The sequence below is a fragment of the Callithrix jacchus genome, chromosome 11 (genome assembly GCF_049354715.1).
Source record: "Callithrix jacchus isolate 240 chromosome 11, calJac240_pri, whole genome shotgun sequence".
Taxonomy (NCBI): Eukaryota; Metazoa; Chordata; class Mammalia; order Primates; family Cebidae; genus Callithrix; species Callithrix jacchus.
Window position 1 is genome coordinate 105670409 of NC_133512.1, and position 12524 is coordinate 105682932.

At 40.8% G+C, this 12524-nt stretch overlaps 1 protein-coding gene across 5 annotated transcripts in view; it reads left to right on the forward strand.

The window, feature by feature from the left end:
- The window catches only part of DENND11 (DENN domain containing 11), a 42130-nt gene that overhangs the window by 6644 nt on the left and 22962 nt on the right, over positions 1 to 12524 (forward strand). For 4 of the 5 annotated variants that reach the window (XM_078343610.1, XM_035254561.3, XM_035254563.3 and 1 more), the window contains 2 exons: positions 8290 to 8389; positions 9318 to 9476. In XM_078343610.1, the coding sequence (XP_078199736.1) occupies positions 8295 to 8389; positions 9318 to 9476 (254 nt within the window). In that variant the 5' untranslated portion in view covers positions 8290 to 8294. Of the gene's footprint in view, positions 1 to 1349; positions 1504 to 8289; positions 8390 to 9317; positions 9477 to 12524 lie in introns of all 5 variants that reach the window. The other variant, XM_035254564.3, reaches the window with a different exon arrangement.

Genomic DNA, 12524 nt, shown 5'->3' on the forward strand with positions numbered 1-12524 from the left:
AACCTGTCTATCTTTCACTTAGAGACCCCATTTACTGACATTTTGCCCCATTTACTTTATTCACAAATTTTTCTCCTGTTTTATCTTTTAGAAGTTTTATAATTCTGCATTTTACATTTTGGTTTACTATCCATATTTTTAAAAATTACTGTTATTTTAGAGACAGGGTCTCCCTCTGTTATCCAGGTTGGTATGCAGTGGAGTGGGCATAGCCCCTTGCAGCTTTGAACTCTTGGGCTCAAGTGATCCTCCTGCCCCAGCCTCCCAAGTAGCTAGGACTACAGGCACACACCACCACCATGCCTGGCTAGGACTACAGGCACACACCACCACCATGCCTGGCTAGGACTACAGGCACACACCACCACCATGCCTGGCTAGGACTACAGGCACACACCACCACCATGCCTGGCTAATTTTTTTTATTTTTTGTAGAAACAAAGTCTCGCTATGTTACTTAGGCTAGCTACTATCCATATTGAATACATTTCTGTGAAAGGGGTATAGTAGGTGTCTACTTTCATTCTTTTCCATGTAGATGTCCACTTGTTTCAGCACCATTTATTGTAAAGGCTATCTTTTCTCCATTGCCTTTGTTCCTTTGGTAAAGATTACTTGATTAATTTCTGTGGATCTGTTTCAAGGCTCTCTCTTCTGTTCCATTAATCTATTTGTCTGATATTTCACCAATATGTACTCTGTTGATTATAGTAAGTCTTGGGTGCACTGTTTGTCTTCTAATTTTATTGTTCTTCAATATTATGTTGGCTATTTTAGGTCTTTTACCTTTCCATGTAAGCTTTGGAATTAACTTGTCAATATCCACAAAATAATTTGCTGGGATTTTGATTGGGATTGCATTGAGTCTATTGCATAGAATGTGAATGTGAAATTCCTTGTGCCCAAATTGCTCTCAAGTACATCTGTTGCATTGACACAAATCCAGTAAGTGGTAAAAGTAGAACTGACTATATACAGATATGGATACGTCTTTTTTTCCTAAACCATTTGAAAGTAAGTCATAGATACGATAATATGCCATTCCTAAATGTTTGAGGATAAACCTTCTAAGAATAAGAACATTTTCCTACATAGTTATTACTATTTCTAAGGTAATTAACCCTAATTTATCAGTTTTTTTTTTAACACATGCATTTCCTTAATCTGGTTTTTTAAAAATACCCATTCTGTCCTGTATAAGGCTTGATATTATGTTGAGATGTGAAGACAAGGAAAATTCCCACCTTGTAAAAGTTCACAGACTCCTGGGGAGACAGACATCGAAGACATGATTATGATAGATAGAGATAAGGGCCATAGTAGCTATACTTACTTTCCTTTCATTCAAGGAGAGTGTCAGCAGGAATGTGCTTCCCATGGAATAAAGATGCCTCTCCCCAGAGTGGTGTTCTGGAGCCTGTGCCCTGTTCCTGATTTGCCAGCCTCTGATGAACCTTTCCAGATTGGCTCCTGCCTACCTAGAAGTGAAGGATGTAACTAACAGTATGTCATTCACTCTCTCCATTTCTTTCCATTTCTGTGCAGTTAGGATTTGCCAGGCACAGAGGAGCAAGGAAGAGGGTTTGAGAGCCAGGCTAAGGAACAGGGACTTTATCATCTAGGTCAGCTGTACTAAGTAGGACGTGCGTTGGACATGAACACCAGAGAGCCAAATCAACAGTGGTGTAATCAAGATAGGATTTTATTTCTTTTTCATGTGCCAGTCAGGTGATAGCAGCCTAGAGCTAGAACACTGGCTCAGATCTCCAGGGTCGTCCAGGGACCTAGGCCCAGGTCGGCCTATGGCTCCAGCATCCCCTCTGTGATACGTCACCACATCCACATTCCAGGCTGCAGGGTGGAGAAAGGGTAGAGTGCTCCTTGCCTTTCAGGCACATTCTGGAAGCAGTGTACTTCACTTCTGTCCACATGACACTGACCAGAATTTACTCATGAAGATACTGAGAAGAGGCTTCATTTGGAAGGCCATGCACCAAACTAAACCTAGCAGGTTCCGGTTCATATAAGGAGGGAAGAGTGGATTCTGAAGGACAGCTTGCATACCTGATATCTCTATTTCTTTTTAAAAAAGAAAAGATCTATATCTTCTTTATATTTATCTCCTATAAAATTAGTCTCTTAAGATGCTCCTTTAAAAAAGATTTAAGATACTCCTTTAAAAAAAGATAACTTGGGGAAACATTAAGCACTGAATTGATCTCATGGAGACTCACAATGCGGAGTGGCATATTAAAGGCTCTGAGAAGTTCTGCAGTGAAGGAATGTGTCTAGCTTTGTTTAAGCTAAGATAATCTGGCCAAAAAAACACACACTTCACAAAATTTTGTTTTCTTGTTTGCAGAATCCCTATTAGCATGAGCTTGGGAAATACTACTTTGGGAATAATTAAAGTTCCTTAGTTTGCAGTGATGCAAACATTTTTAAAGCAATTCTATTCCTAGGAATGTAGCCAGTAGAAATGTGCATACTATGTTAGAGTTCAATCAGAGAAACAGAAAAACTAGGAGATATATAAAGGAATTTGTTGCAGGGATTTGATTTTATGCAACTGTGGGAGCTGTTAGACCATCTATATAAGGCTGTTGTCTTTGTGTGATGTTGGAGCTTGAAGTCTTCTGGGCAGACGGTTTTGAAGGAGGAGAGTAAATTTGTGAAGAGGAAGAGGTGGAAGAGGAAGAATAAGAAGCTGACACTTATGAGGTTAGATGGGAACTTGGCTCAGGCAGTTACTGTCTCCAGCTTTGAGTATGTGGGTGTCCTAAAAAGAAGCTGAGGCCCTTGATTATGGAACTAAACACACACCTGGCTTAGGAGTCAGAAAAGGATCAAGGGATGGTGGCTCCAGCGTCACCAGGACTGGCTGCTGCCCCTCACCACTGTGGTAAGCTTGCAGAGAAGCAACTATGCAGTGGAACTTCTGCACCAGATGCAAACATAACATGGCTGCTGATTCACTTCTAAATCTCAGCTGGAAACATACAAGGAAGGGAATTCTGAGGAGGATAGTTCAGCCCGCCCAGGTCAGTGCGTTACAAAGCCACTGTATGCTATTTCAGCAGATGGCAAATATAGGATTGTTTACAGCAGTGCTAGTTGCTATAACTTCAAATTGTAAGTAACTTAAATGTACAATATCAGTTAAGCAGGTAAACTGCTACATGCATATGATAAAGTAATAGATGAACAAGCTATTGCTACACACAGTAGCATGGATGACATAAAAGACATAAGATAATACAAGCTCTAATTACATTTGTAGAAACTCAGAAGAGGCTAAGCTAATTCGTGGTTTCAGAAGTCATGAGACAGGGTTAATGACTTGGAGGCACTATGAGGGATGTTTCTGATGTACAAATAATGTTCTTCCAGCTTCTTGATCTGGGTGCTGGTTATACAAATGTGTTGACTTTGGGAAAATTCATTGAGTTATACTTTGTGCATTTTTTTTTTAAATTTTAAGTTCCAGGATACATGTGCAGGATGTGCAGGTTTGTTACATAGGTAAACATGCACTATGGTGGTCTGCTGCACCTGTGAACCCATCACCTAGGTATGAAGCCCTGCATGCTTTAGCTATTTATTCTGATGCTCTCCCTCCCCGCTATCTCTCAAAAGGCCCTAGTGTGTGTTTTTCCCTGCCCTGTGTCCATGTGTCCTCATTGTTTGGCTCCCACTTATGAGTGAGAACATGCAGTATTTGATTTTCTGTTCCCATGTTAGTTTACTGAGGATAATGGCTTCCAGCTTCATCCGTGTCCCTGCAAAGGACATGATCTTGTTCCTTTTAATGGCTGCATAGTATTCCACGGTGTATGTGTACCACATTTGCTTTATCCAGTCTACCATTGATAGGCATTTGGGATGATTCCGTATCTTTGCTATTGTGAATAGTGCTGCAGTAAACATCTTTGTGCACTTTTCTGTACTTGTGCTATACTTCAGTACAACACTTAGGTAAATAAAGTTTTAAGACACTGAGTAGTCATGGGCAGGCTGGGCTGGAGGAAAGGAGCTAAGTTTGAGCTAACTGAACCCAGTAACGTGGCGTGTGGGTAAGCAAGGCAGTAAGTATTAGAAGAAGCAGGTTAGTTGAGTATGAGGAGGACAGAGCCTATCAAGGGTTATTGTAGCTCTGTCCCAGACTGTCCCTTTCCTCTGCCTACCATATACTGCCACTGTAAAGGGTTAGGAGCCTGTACACAGAGGCCCAAGCAGGGGCTCTTATCTCTGTCATGCATCAGCATAATCACCTTGTGGCAGGACAGGGAAGATGGTGTTTGTGTAGACTTAGGGTAGCCCCTGGCACCTTTTAAAGCTCCCTAGTTGTCCTGATGCATTTCACAGGAAACAAAACCACTGGACTGTAGAGGTAATAGACATGGATGGCAGATGGGAAATATAGGAAAGTGTGGGGGAACCTGGTGCTTAAAAAGCTCATCTCTTCCCCAAGGTCACCTCTCTTAGTTTCTGATTGCTTTTTCTTATCTTTGACCCTGACAAACGTAACATCATTCTACCCTTTCTGTTTTATGAACTCTTTTTTTTTTTAATTTCTTTTTTTTTCCCAATGTATATTTTATTGCACTTTAGGTTCTGGTGTACGTGTGCAGAACATGCAGGATTGTTGCATAGGTACATACATGGCAATGTGATTATATCACATATATCTGGCATTGCTCCCCATGTTATTCCTTCCCAACTTCCTACCCTCCCCTACCCTGCTGTCCCGCTGCTAGTCCCCCCGCAACAGACCCCAGTGTGTGATGCTCTCCTCCCTGTGTCCATGTGTTCTCATTGTTCAACACCTGCCTATGAGTGAGAACATGCAGTGTTTGATTTTCTATTCTTGTGTTAGTTTGCAGAATGATGGTATCCAGATCCATGTCCCTACAAAGGACATGAACTCATCGTTTTTTATGGCTACATATTATTCCATGGTGTATATGTGCCACATTTTCTTTGTCCAGTCTATCATTGATGGGCATTTGGGTTGGTTCCAGTTCTTTGCCATTGTCGACAGTGCCTCAATGAACATATGTGTGCGTGTGTCTTTATAATAGAATGATTTATAATCCTTTGGATATATACCCAGAAATGGGATTGCTGAGTCAAATGGAATTTTTATTTCTAGGTCCTTGAGGAATTGCCAAAATAGTTGAATTTACACTCCCACCAACAGTGTAAAAGTGTTCCTATTTCTCCACATCTTCTCCAGCATCTGTTGTCTCCAGATTTTTTAATGATCACCATTCTAACTGACGTGAGATGGTATCTCAGTGTGGTTTTGATTTGCATCTCTCTGATGACCAGTGATGATGAGCATTTTTTCATATGATTGTTGGCCTCATGTATGTCTTCTTTTGCAAATTGTCTGTTTATGTCCTTCACTCACTTTTGTATGGGTTTGTTTTCTTTCTTGTAAATCTGTTTTAGTTCTTTGTAGATTTTGGATATTAGCCCTTTGTCAGAAGGGTAGATTGCAAAAATTTTTCCCATTCTGTTGGTTGCTGGTTCACTCTAATGATTGTTTCTTTTGCTGTGCAGAAGCTCTGGAGTTTAATTAGATCCCATTTGTCTATTTTGGCTTTTGTTGCTTTTGGTGTTTTGGTCATGAAGTCCTTGCCTATGCCTGTGTCCTGAATGGTTTTGCTTGGGTTTTCTTCTAAGATTTTTATGGTGTTAGGTCTTATGTTTAAGTCTTTAATCCATCTGGAGTTAATTTTACATTAAAATTAACTCCAGATGGATAATTTTAGGAAGGTGTAAGGAAGGGGTCCAGTTTCTGCTTTCTGCACATGGCTAGCCAGTTTTCCCAACACCATTTATTAAACAGGGAATTCATTCCCCATTGCTTGTTTTTGTCACGTTTGTCAAAGATCAGATGGTTGTAGATGTGTGGTGTTGTCTCCAAGGCCTCTGTTCTATTCCATTGGTCTATGTCTCTGTTTTGGTACCAGTACCATGCTGTTTTGATTACTGTAGTCTTGTAGTATAGTTTGAAGTTAGGTAGCCTGATGCCTTCAGCTTTGTTCTTTTTGCTTAGAATTGACTTGGCTATGTGGGTTCTCTTTTGGTTCCATATGAAGTTTAAGGTGGTTTTTTCCAATTTTTTGAAGAGGGTCATATGTAGCTTGATGGTTAGTGTTGAATCTATAAATTACTTTGGGCAGTATGGACATTTTCACAATATTGATTCTTCCTAACCATGAGCATGGAATGTTTTTCCGTCTGTTTATGTCTTCTCTTATTTCATTGAGCAGTGGTTTGTAGTTCTCCTTGAAAAGTTCCTTTACATCCTTTGTTAGTTGTATTCCTAGGTATTTTATTCTCTTTGTAGCAGTTGTGAATGGCAGTTCGTTCTTGATTTGGCTCTCTTTACATCTGTTACTGGTGTAGAGGAATGCTCATGATTTCTGCACATTGATTTTTGTATCCCAAGACTTTGCTGAAGTTGCTTATCAGTTTCAGTAGATTTTGGACTGAAACAATGGGCTCTTCTAAATATACGATCATGTCATCTACAAATAGAGACAATTTGACTTCCTCCTTTCCTAATTGAATACCCTTTATTTCTTTTCCTTGCCTGATTGCTCTGGCTAGAACTTCCAATGCTATGTTGAATAGGAGTGGTGAGATAGGGCATCCTTGTCTAGTGCCAGATTTCAAAGGGGATGCTTCCAGTTTTGCCCATTCAGTATGATATTGGCTGTGGGTTTGTCGTAAATAGCTTTTATTATTTTGAGATATGTTCCATGTGTACCTAGTTTACTGAGTTTACTGAGAGTTATTAGCATAAAGTGCTGTTGAATTTTGTTAACAGCCTTCTCTGCATCTGTTGAGATAATCTTAATTCCTTTTTCATGCTTTTCACTTCAGTGAATTGGCTAAATGATCGGAATCATGATTCTTCTTTTGCAAATAAACTATTTGAAAGTGTCTTGGGCTATCGAATGTGGGATTGGCCAGTCTCAGTACTGTGTCCTGAGACTAGATTGTATATTCCCTGAAGCTCTGAACAATCATCTGAAAGCACTGTTGGCTGGGATTATTGATGGTTTTCCTAGTGCCTAGCAAATTAGGATTTGGAGTGTTAATAAGAAGTTGGTTCTGAAATGAAATCTCACAGGTAGCTTAGTGTTTTGCTTTAAATCCTTTTGAATATGCATGAGAACAGCAGGGAGTATTGTGTAGTATTCTCTCAAGACTCTGGATAACAGTGCTTTTGTGTAGTTCCCTGATTCCCATAGCCTGAAGCATGCTTGTCAGTGCATTTAAAATCCCACCTTGGCCAGGCCCTGTGGCTCGTGCCTGTAATCCCAGCACTTTGGGAGGCTGAGGCAGGTGGATCACCTGAGGTCAGGAGTTTGAGACTAGCCTGAGTAACATGGTGAAACCCCGTCTCTACTAAAAATACAAAATTAGCTGGGCGTGGTGGTGGGCACCTAGAGTCCCAGCTGCTTGGGAGGGTGAGGCAGGAGAATCACTTGAACCCTGGAGGTGGAGGTTCCAGTATGCCAAAATCATGCCACTGTGCTCCAGCCTGGGTGACAAAGTGAGACTCCATCTAAAAAAAAAAACAAACCTCACTTTACCCTCTGTCATAACATTGATCCCTCTGAACTGTAACTGCTGGTCTCCTCTAGCTCTCCTCATCTCTCTGGAATCTAATCTCACTGAGGTCAGGAGCTTTGCATCTCCAGCATCTAGCTCAGGAGAAACCGAATAATTAATGATGAGTGAATGAGTCCCCAAATTCTGGAAGCAAAAATATCATTGGACCTTGAAGAAGGACTTAAGAGAGAGAAGGAGGGAAACAGAATTACATTAATCAGAGAGGTAGGAAAAGCACCAAAATAGTATTCTGTCACGGAAATCTAGGAAAAAGAGGAGAAATGTTTGAGGGATTAGCAAATGCTACCCAGAGGTAAATGGAAATGAGAATTTTGAAAATGTTTTGGGATTTTTCCCAGTCATTAGTGGCTATAGATAGAATCAAGATCTCAAGGGATTAAGGAGAGAAGGTAAGATAAGGAAATGAGGGCAGAAGGTTAAAAAAATATGCAGAGAAGTGAGGCCATGAAAGGCAGATTTGGAAGTGGTTGAGCAGAATGATAGAAAGGCAGTGTCTTCATGAGAGAGGAGAACAGTGTTCATTTGAGGGCAGAGATGGGAGATTCCTTTAGTGTCCATCTCTGGGTCCTCTGGCGTCTAAGCCATTTTCTTTGAATGATGTTGTTTCTTTTAACTTGTATCTTTCTTTTCCTGCAGGAAACATGGTAGAATGGTGCTTACCTCAAGATATTGACCTTGAAGGTGTTGAGTTCAAGTCTATGGCTAGTGGGTCCCATAAAATCCAGTCTGATTTCATGTAAGTACTTCTGAACTGGAGTCTTCTTCGTACCATTTCCCCCACCTCCGCACTTTCCCCGAATCAGAGGGGCTCTTGTTAGGAGGTGTTCATGTGCCGTGTATAAATGCCTTGAAAATACATGATAGTTTTGTGTTTACATCATTTTTCTAGCGAGATGTCTAGCATTCATCATGTTCTCAACAGGCTTCATGACCTAAAAATCTTAGGAATCCCTACCCGTAGAGGTTCTCTCACTTTCTCAGAAATTATGGACCTCACTTGAGGTTTGGTTTTAATGAAAGTGTGCAGTTTCAGCCCTGTGTGAGTTAACCAAGGACATCTATGTGCTCAACCTTGAAATTCCAGCTTTAAGTAAGGCCATTTTTTTTACTCCTGTGCAGTGGGGTATTGGAGAGTTTTGTGAGAAGGAACAATGGAAAGAACTTAAGGGTAATGAAGTGGCTTTAATCTCCTCATGGGGCTGAATTCATGACTGATACAAGTGTGAGAAAGAGGGGGAAATAAAATGGCAGCTCAGTTAAAAATATCAGAGCCTCAGGAAGTAAGGGAAGAATCATTGTGCTTTATGCTATGAAAGAGAGTCCTAGTTCCAGAGGAGCCTGAAGAGGATTGTTGGTTCTGCTTCTCCCATCCAAGTCATTAGTGGTGGCGCAGGAGAGAAGAGATGTGTCCATGATCATGAGCAACCAAGCAGCCATCTTGCCAGGACCAAGTCCCGGCTCCAGCCAAGTGACCCTTGGCAAGTCCCATAATCTCTTCAGGCCTTGGTCATTTCACCGGGGTGGTCAAGTGAGTTGGCCTACCTGTCACCTTGAGGCTGAGCTTTGTCATGTACAGCCCGGACAGAGTTCATTGGTTTGTTTAGGATTGGATCTCAAAATTTCTCTCTGATATTGAGCCACACTACACATTTGGTCTCTTCTAGCTATTTCCGAAAGGGGCCCTTCTTTGGCTTGGCCTGCTTTGCCAACATGCCCGTGGAGAGCGAGCTGGAACGTGGCGCGCGGATGAAGTCTGTGGGCATCCTCTCTCCCTCCTACACACTGCTTTACCGCTACATGCACTTCTTGGAGAACCAGGTTCGGTACGTGGCTTCCGTACATGTGCAGGGAGGCAGCAGGATCCACCAGCTGGTGCATATGGCACTAGCCCTTGGAGACAGCACTTGTGTGCCAGAGCAGCAGATGTCTTTCAAGAACATCCATGGCGAGGTTTTGTGCCTCGGGTGGTATCCTTTCATTTGAGCCAACGCCCTGCATGATGATTCTTCACTCTATAATGAAAGCTGGGCTATATTATACCTTCAGTTTGGATTTAATACTGCCATCACTTCTTAAAATTAAATCATTTATTGACAGGTACATGATGTTTGTTTATGCAAAACCACAATAGTTATCTCCTTGCCCTAGGTAGGCAAAGAAATCCTAAACTTTTTAAAAGTCTACTCCTTTATTATTGGGATTCTTTTTTTTTTTTTTTTTTTTTGAGACAGAGTCTCCCTTTGTCACCCAGGCTGGAGTGCAGTGGCACAATCTTGGCTCTCTGTAACCTCCACCTCCCAGGTTCAAGCGATTCTCATGCCTCAGCCTCCCAGGTAGCTGGGATTACAGGTGCCCAACACCATGCCCAGCTAATTTTTTTATTTTTAGTAGAAATGGGTTTCACAATGTTGGCCAGGCTGGTCTTAAACTCCTGACCTCAGGTGATCCAACCACCTAGGCCTCCCAAAGTGCTGGGATTACAGGCATGAGCCACTGTGCCCATCCTATTGGGATTCTTATTATGATTGGGATAATCAAAAGAGAACTTAAAAAGGTGGTTTTTTTTTTTGTTTTTTTTTGTAGAGACAGGCTCTTAACATATTGCCCAGGCTGGTCTTGAACTCCTGGAGTCAAATGATCCTCCCATCTTAGCCTGCCAAAGAGCTGGGATTATAGGTGTGAGCCAAGGTGCGTGACATAGGAAGAGAATTTTTAACAGAAGCAGCAAAATGATTATTTACATTTTTTTCATTGTGCAAGTAACCTAATTACATTTCAGATTTTGAGGGGAAAATTTATCCCTAATCCCTGAAGCACTGATAAAATGTTACCACTTCTTTTCTGTTTTTGCACATTTATTTAAAATATATATTTGGCACCATACAATAAATATACTCTTTTATAGCCTATACTTTTAAAATTTATCACTATTCAAACATTTTTATGTAACATAATTGTGATCTTCAGCTTTGAAAGTGTAAACTTTATTGTTTGTGGAAAAAAACATGTTTATTATTTAAACATTTATGTGTTTATTTAAAATTTATGTGAAAGTACAAAAGATTTTTAAAAATTCTCTCAAATATTAACACAGATATCCATTGACAGTATTCCGTGAATGTCATTCTAGAGTAGAAATACCTTTACAAAAGTAGGATTAATATTTTATAGGTTTAATTTTTTCAAATAGGCTGTGTTAATGAAATATATTAAACATAATTTTACTTATAACTTCAAGTAAATATTTTTTCACAGTAAGATATACTATTACTTGAAATATTTCTCCAAAATTAAGAAGAAAGATTATGAAAAACCTGACAATGTGGTTTTTATCTTATTCTTGTAGTAGCTCACTAAAAGCATACAAGGGGCCATCAACACACACCAGCATTCTGTTTCCAACTGCTTTCCCTAAAGCTGCAAATTCAGGCGACACAGGGTCTGTCTCCCAAGTTATTGAAGTTTTAGCAGATGTTTTGCTACAAATGTAACAAAGGTTTCCAGCTTTTCTTGTTGTTGTTGCCCAGGTGGGAGTGCGGGAGTGCAGTGGCATGATCTCGGCTCACTGCAACCTCTGCCTCCTGGGTTCAGGCGATTCTCCTGCCTCAGCCTCCTATGTAGCTGGGATTACAGGCACATGCCACCATGCCTAGCTAATTTTTTTTTTTTTTTAGTAGAGTTGGGGTTTCGCCATGTTGGCCAGGCTGGTCTCTAACTCCTGACCTCAGATGATCTGTCCGCCTTGGTCTCCCAAAGTGCTGGGATTACAGGCCTGAGCCACACCGCACCCAGTGGCTTGCCAGCTTCCTAGTCTGCAGTATCTATTTTCTTACCATTCTCCTCTTCCAACTACAAAGCCAGTGCCTCTGTATGGTTTTTGATACTGTAATAACTCATTTCTAGGTATCAGTTTTGGCTTTAACTAGAGTATAAATTGCTGTAACAAAGAGACGCCCAATACAGTGACACAGTAGGACAGAATTACAGCTTTTCTAGCATGGCAGCTGTAGTAGTTCATTGTGGGTAGGTGGTTCTGTTCCATTGGTCATTCTTGGACCCAAGTCATTCAATCTTAGGTCATTTTCTATAGTGTTGTCCTCATCCACACAGTGGAGGCTGTCTCCCCATTACAGTGTCACTTTCCAGCCTGTAGGAAGAGGGAAAGACCTGGGCTCAGTGGAATGTGACCAATTCTTGGTTCCTAGGCACACATAGTAGCAAGGGAATCTGGGAAATGTGGCCTTTAGCTAGGCGTCCATGTGTCCATCTAAAATTTGGAAGGTTTTATTACTAAAGAGGAGTGTGGCAGACTACCACTCACATAAAGTGAAAGATCTTCACCTAGTTCCCATATCCATTCAGATAATCCCAGTAATCACAATTCATTTCTCATGTATCCTCCCAAAGTGTGTGTGTGTATACACAAATACAAATGTATATTCTTATTGTCTCCCTTTTTCTTGCAAAAGATAGTATGTTATTCATGTTATTTTGCACCTAGCCTTTTTCATTCGATAGTATGACAGATCTCATACCAGTACATTGAGTTTCTTCCTTGTTTTCAGCCATGTCATATGCCTTGTATAGAAGAATAGCACTTTATTTATCAAGCTCATTTTTTTTTAATTTTAATTTTTATTTTTTTTGAGACAGAGTTTTACTCTTGTTACCCAGGCTGGGGTGTAATGGCGCGATCTCAGTTCACCGCAACCTCTGCCTCCTGGGTTCAGGCAATTCTCCCTCAGCCTCCTGAGTAGCTGGGATTACAGGCAAGTGCCACCATGCCTGGCTAATTTTTTTTTTTTTTTTTTTTTTTTTTTTTTAGTAGAGACAGGGTTTCACCATGTTGACCAGGATGGTCTCAATCTCTT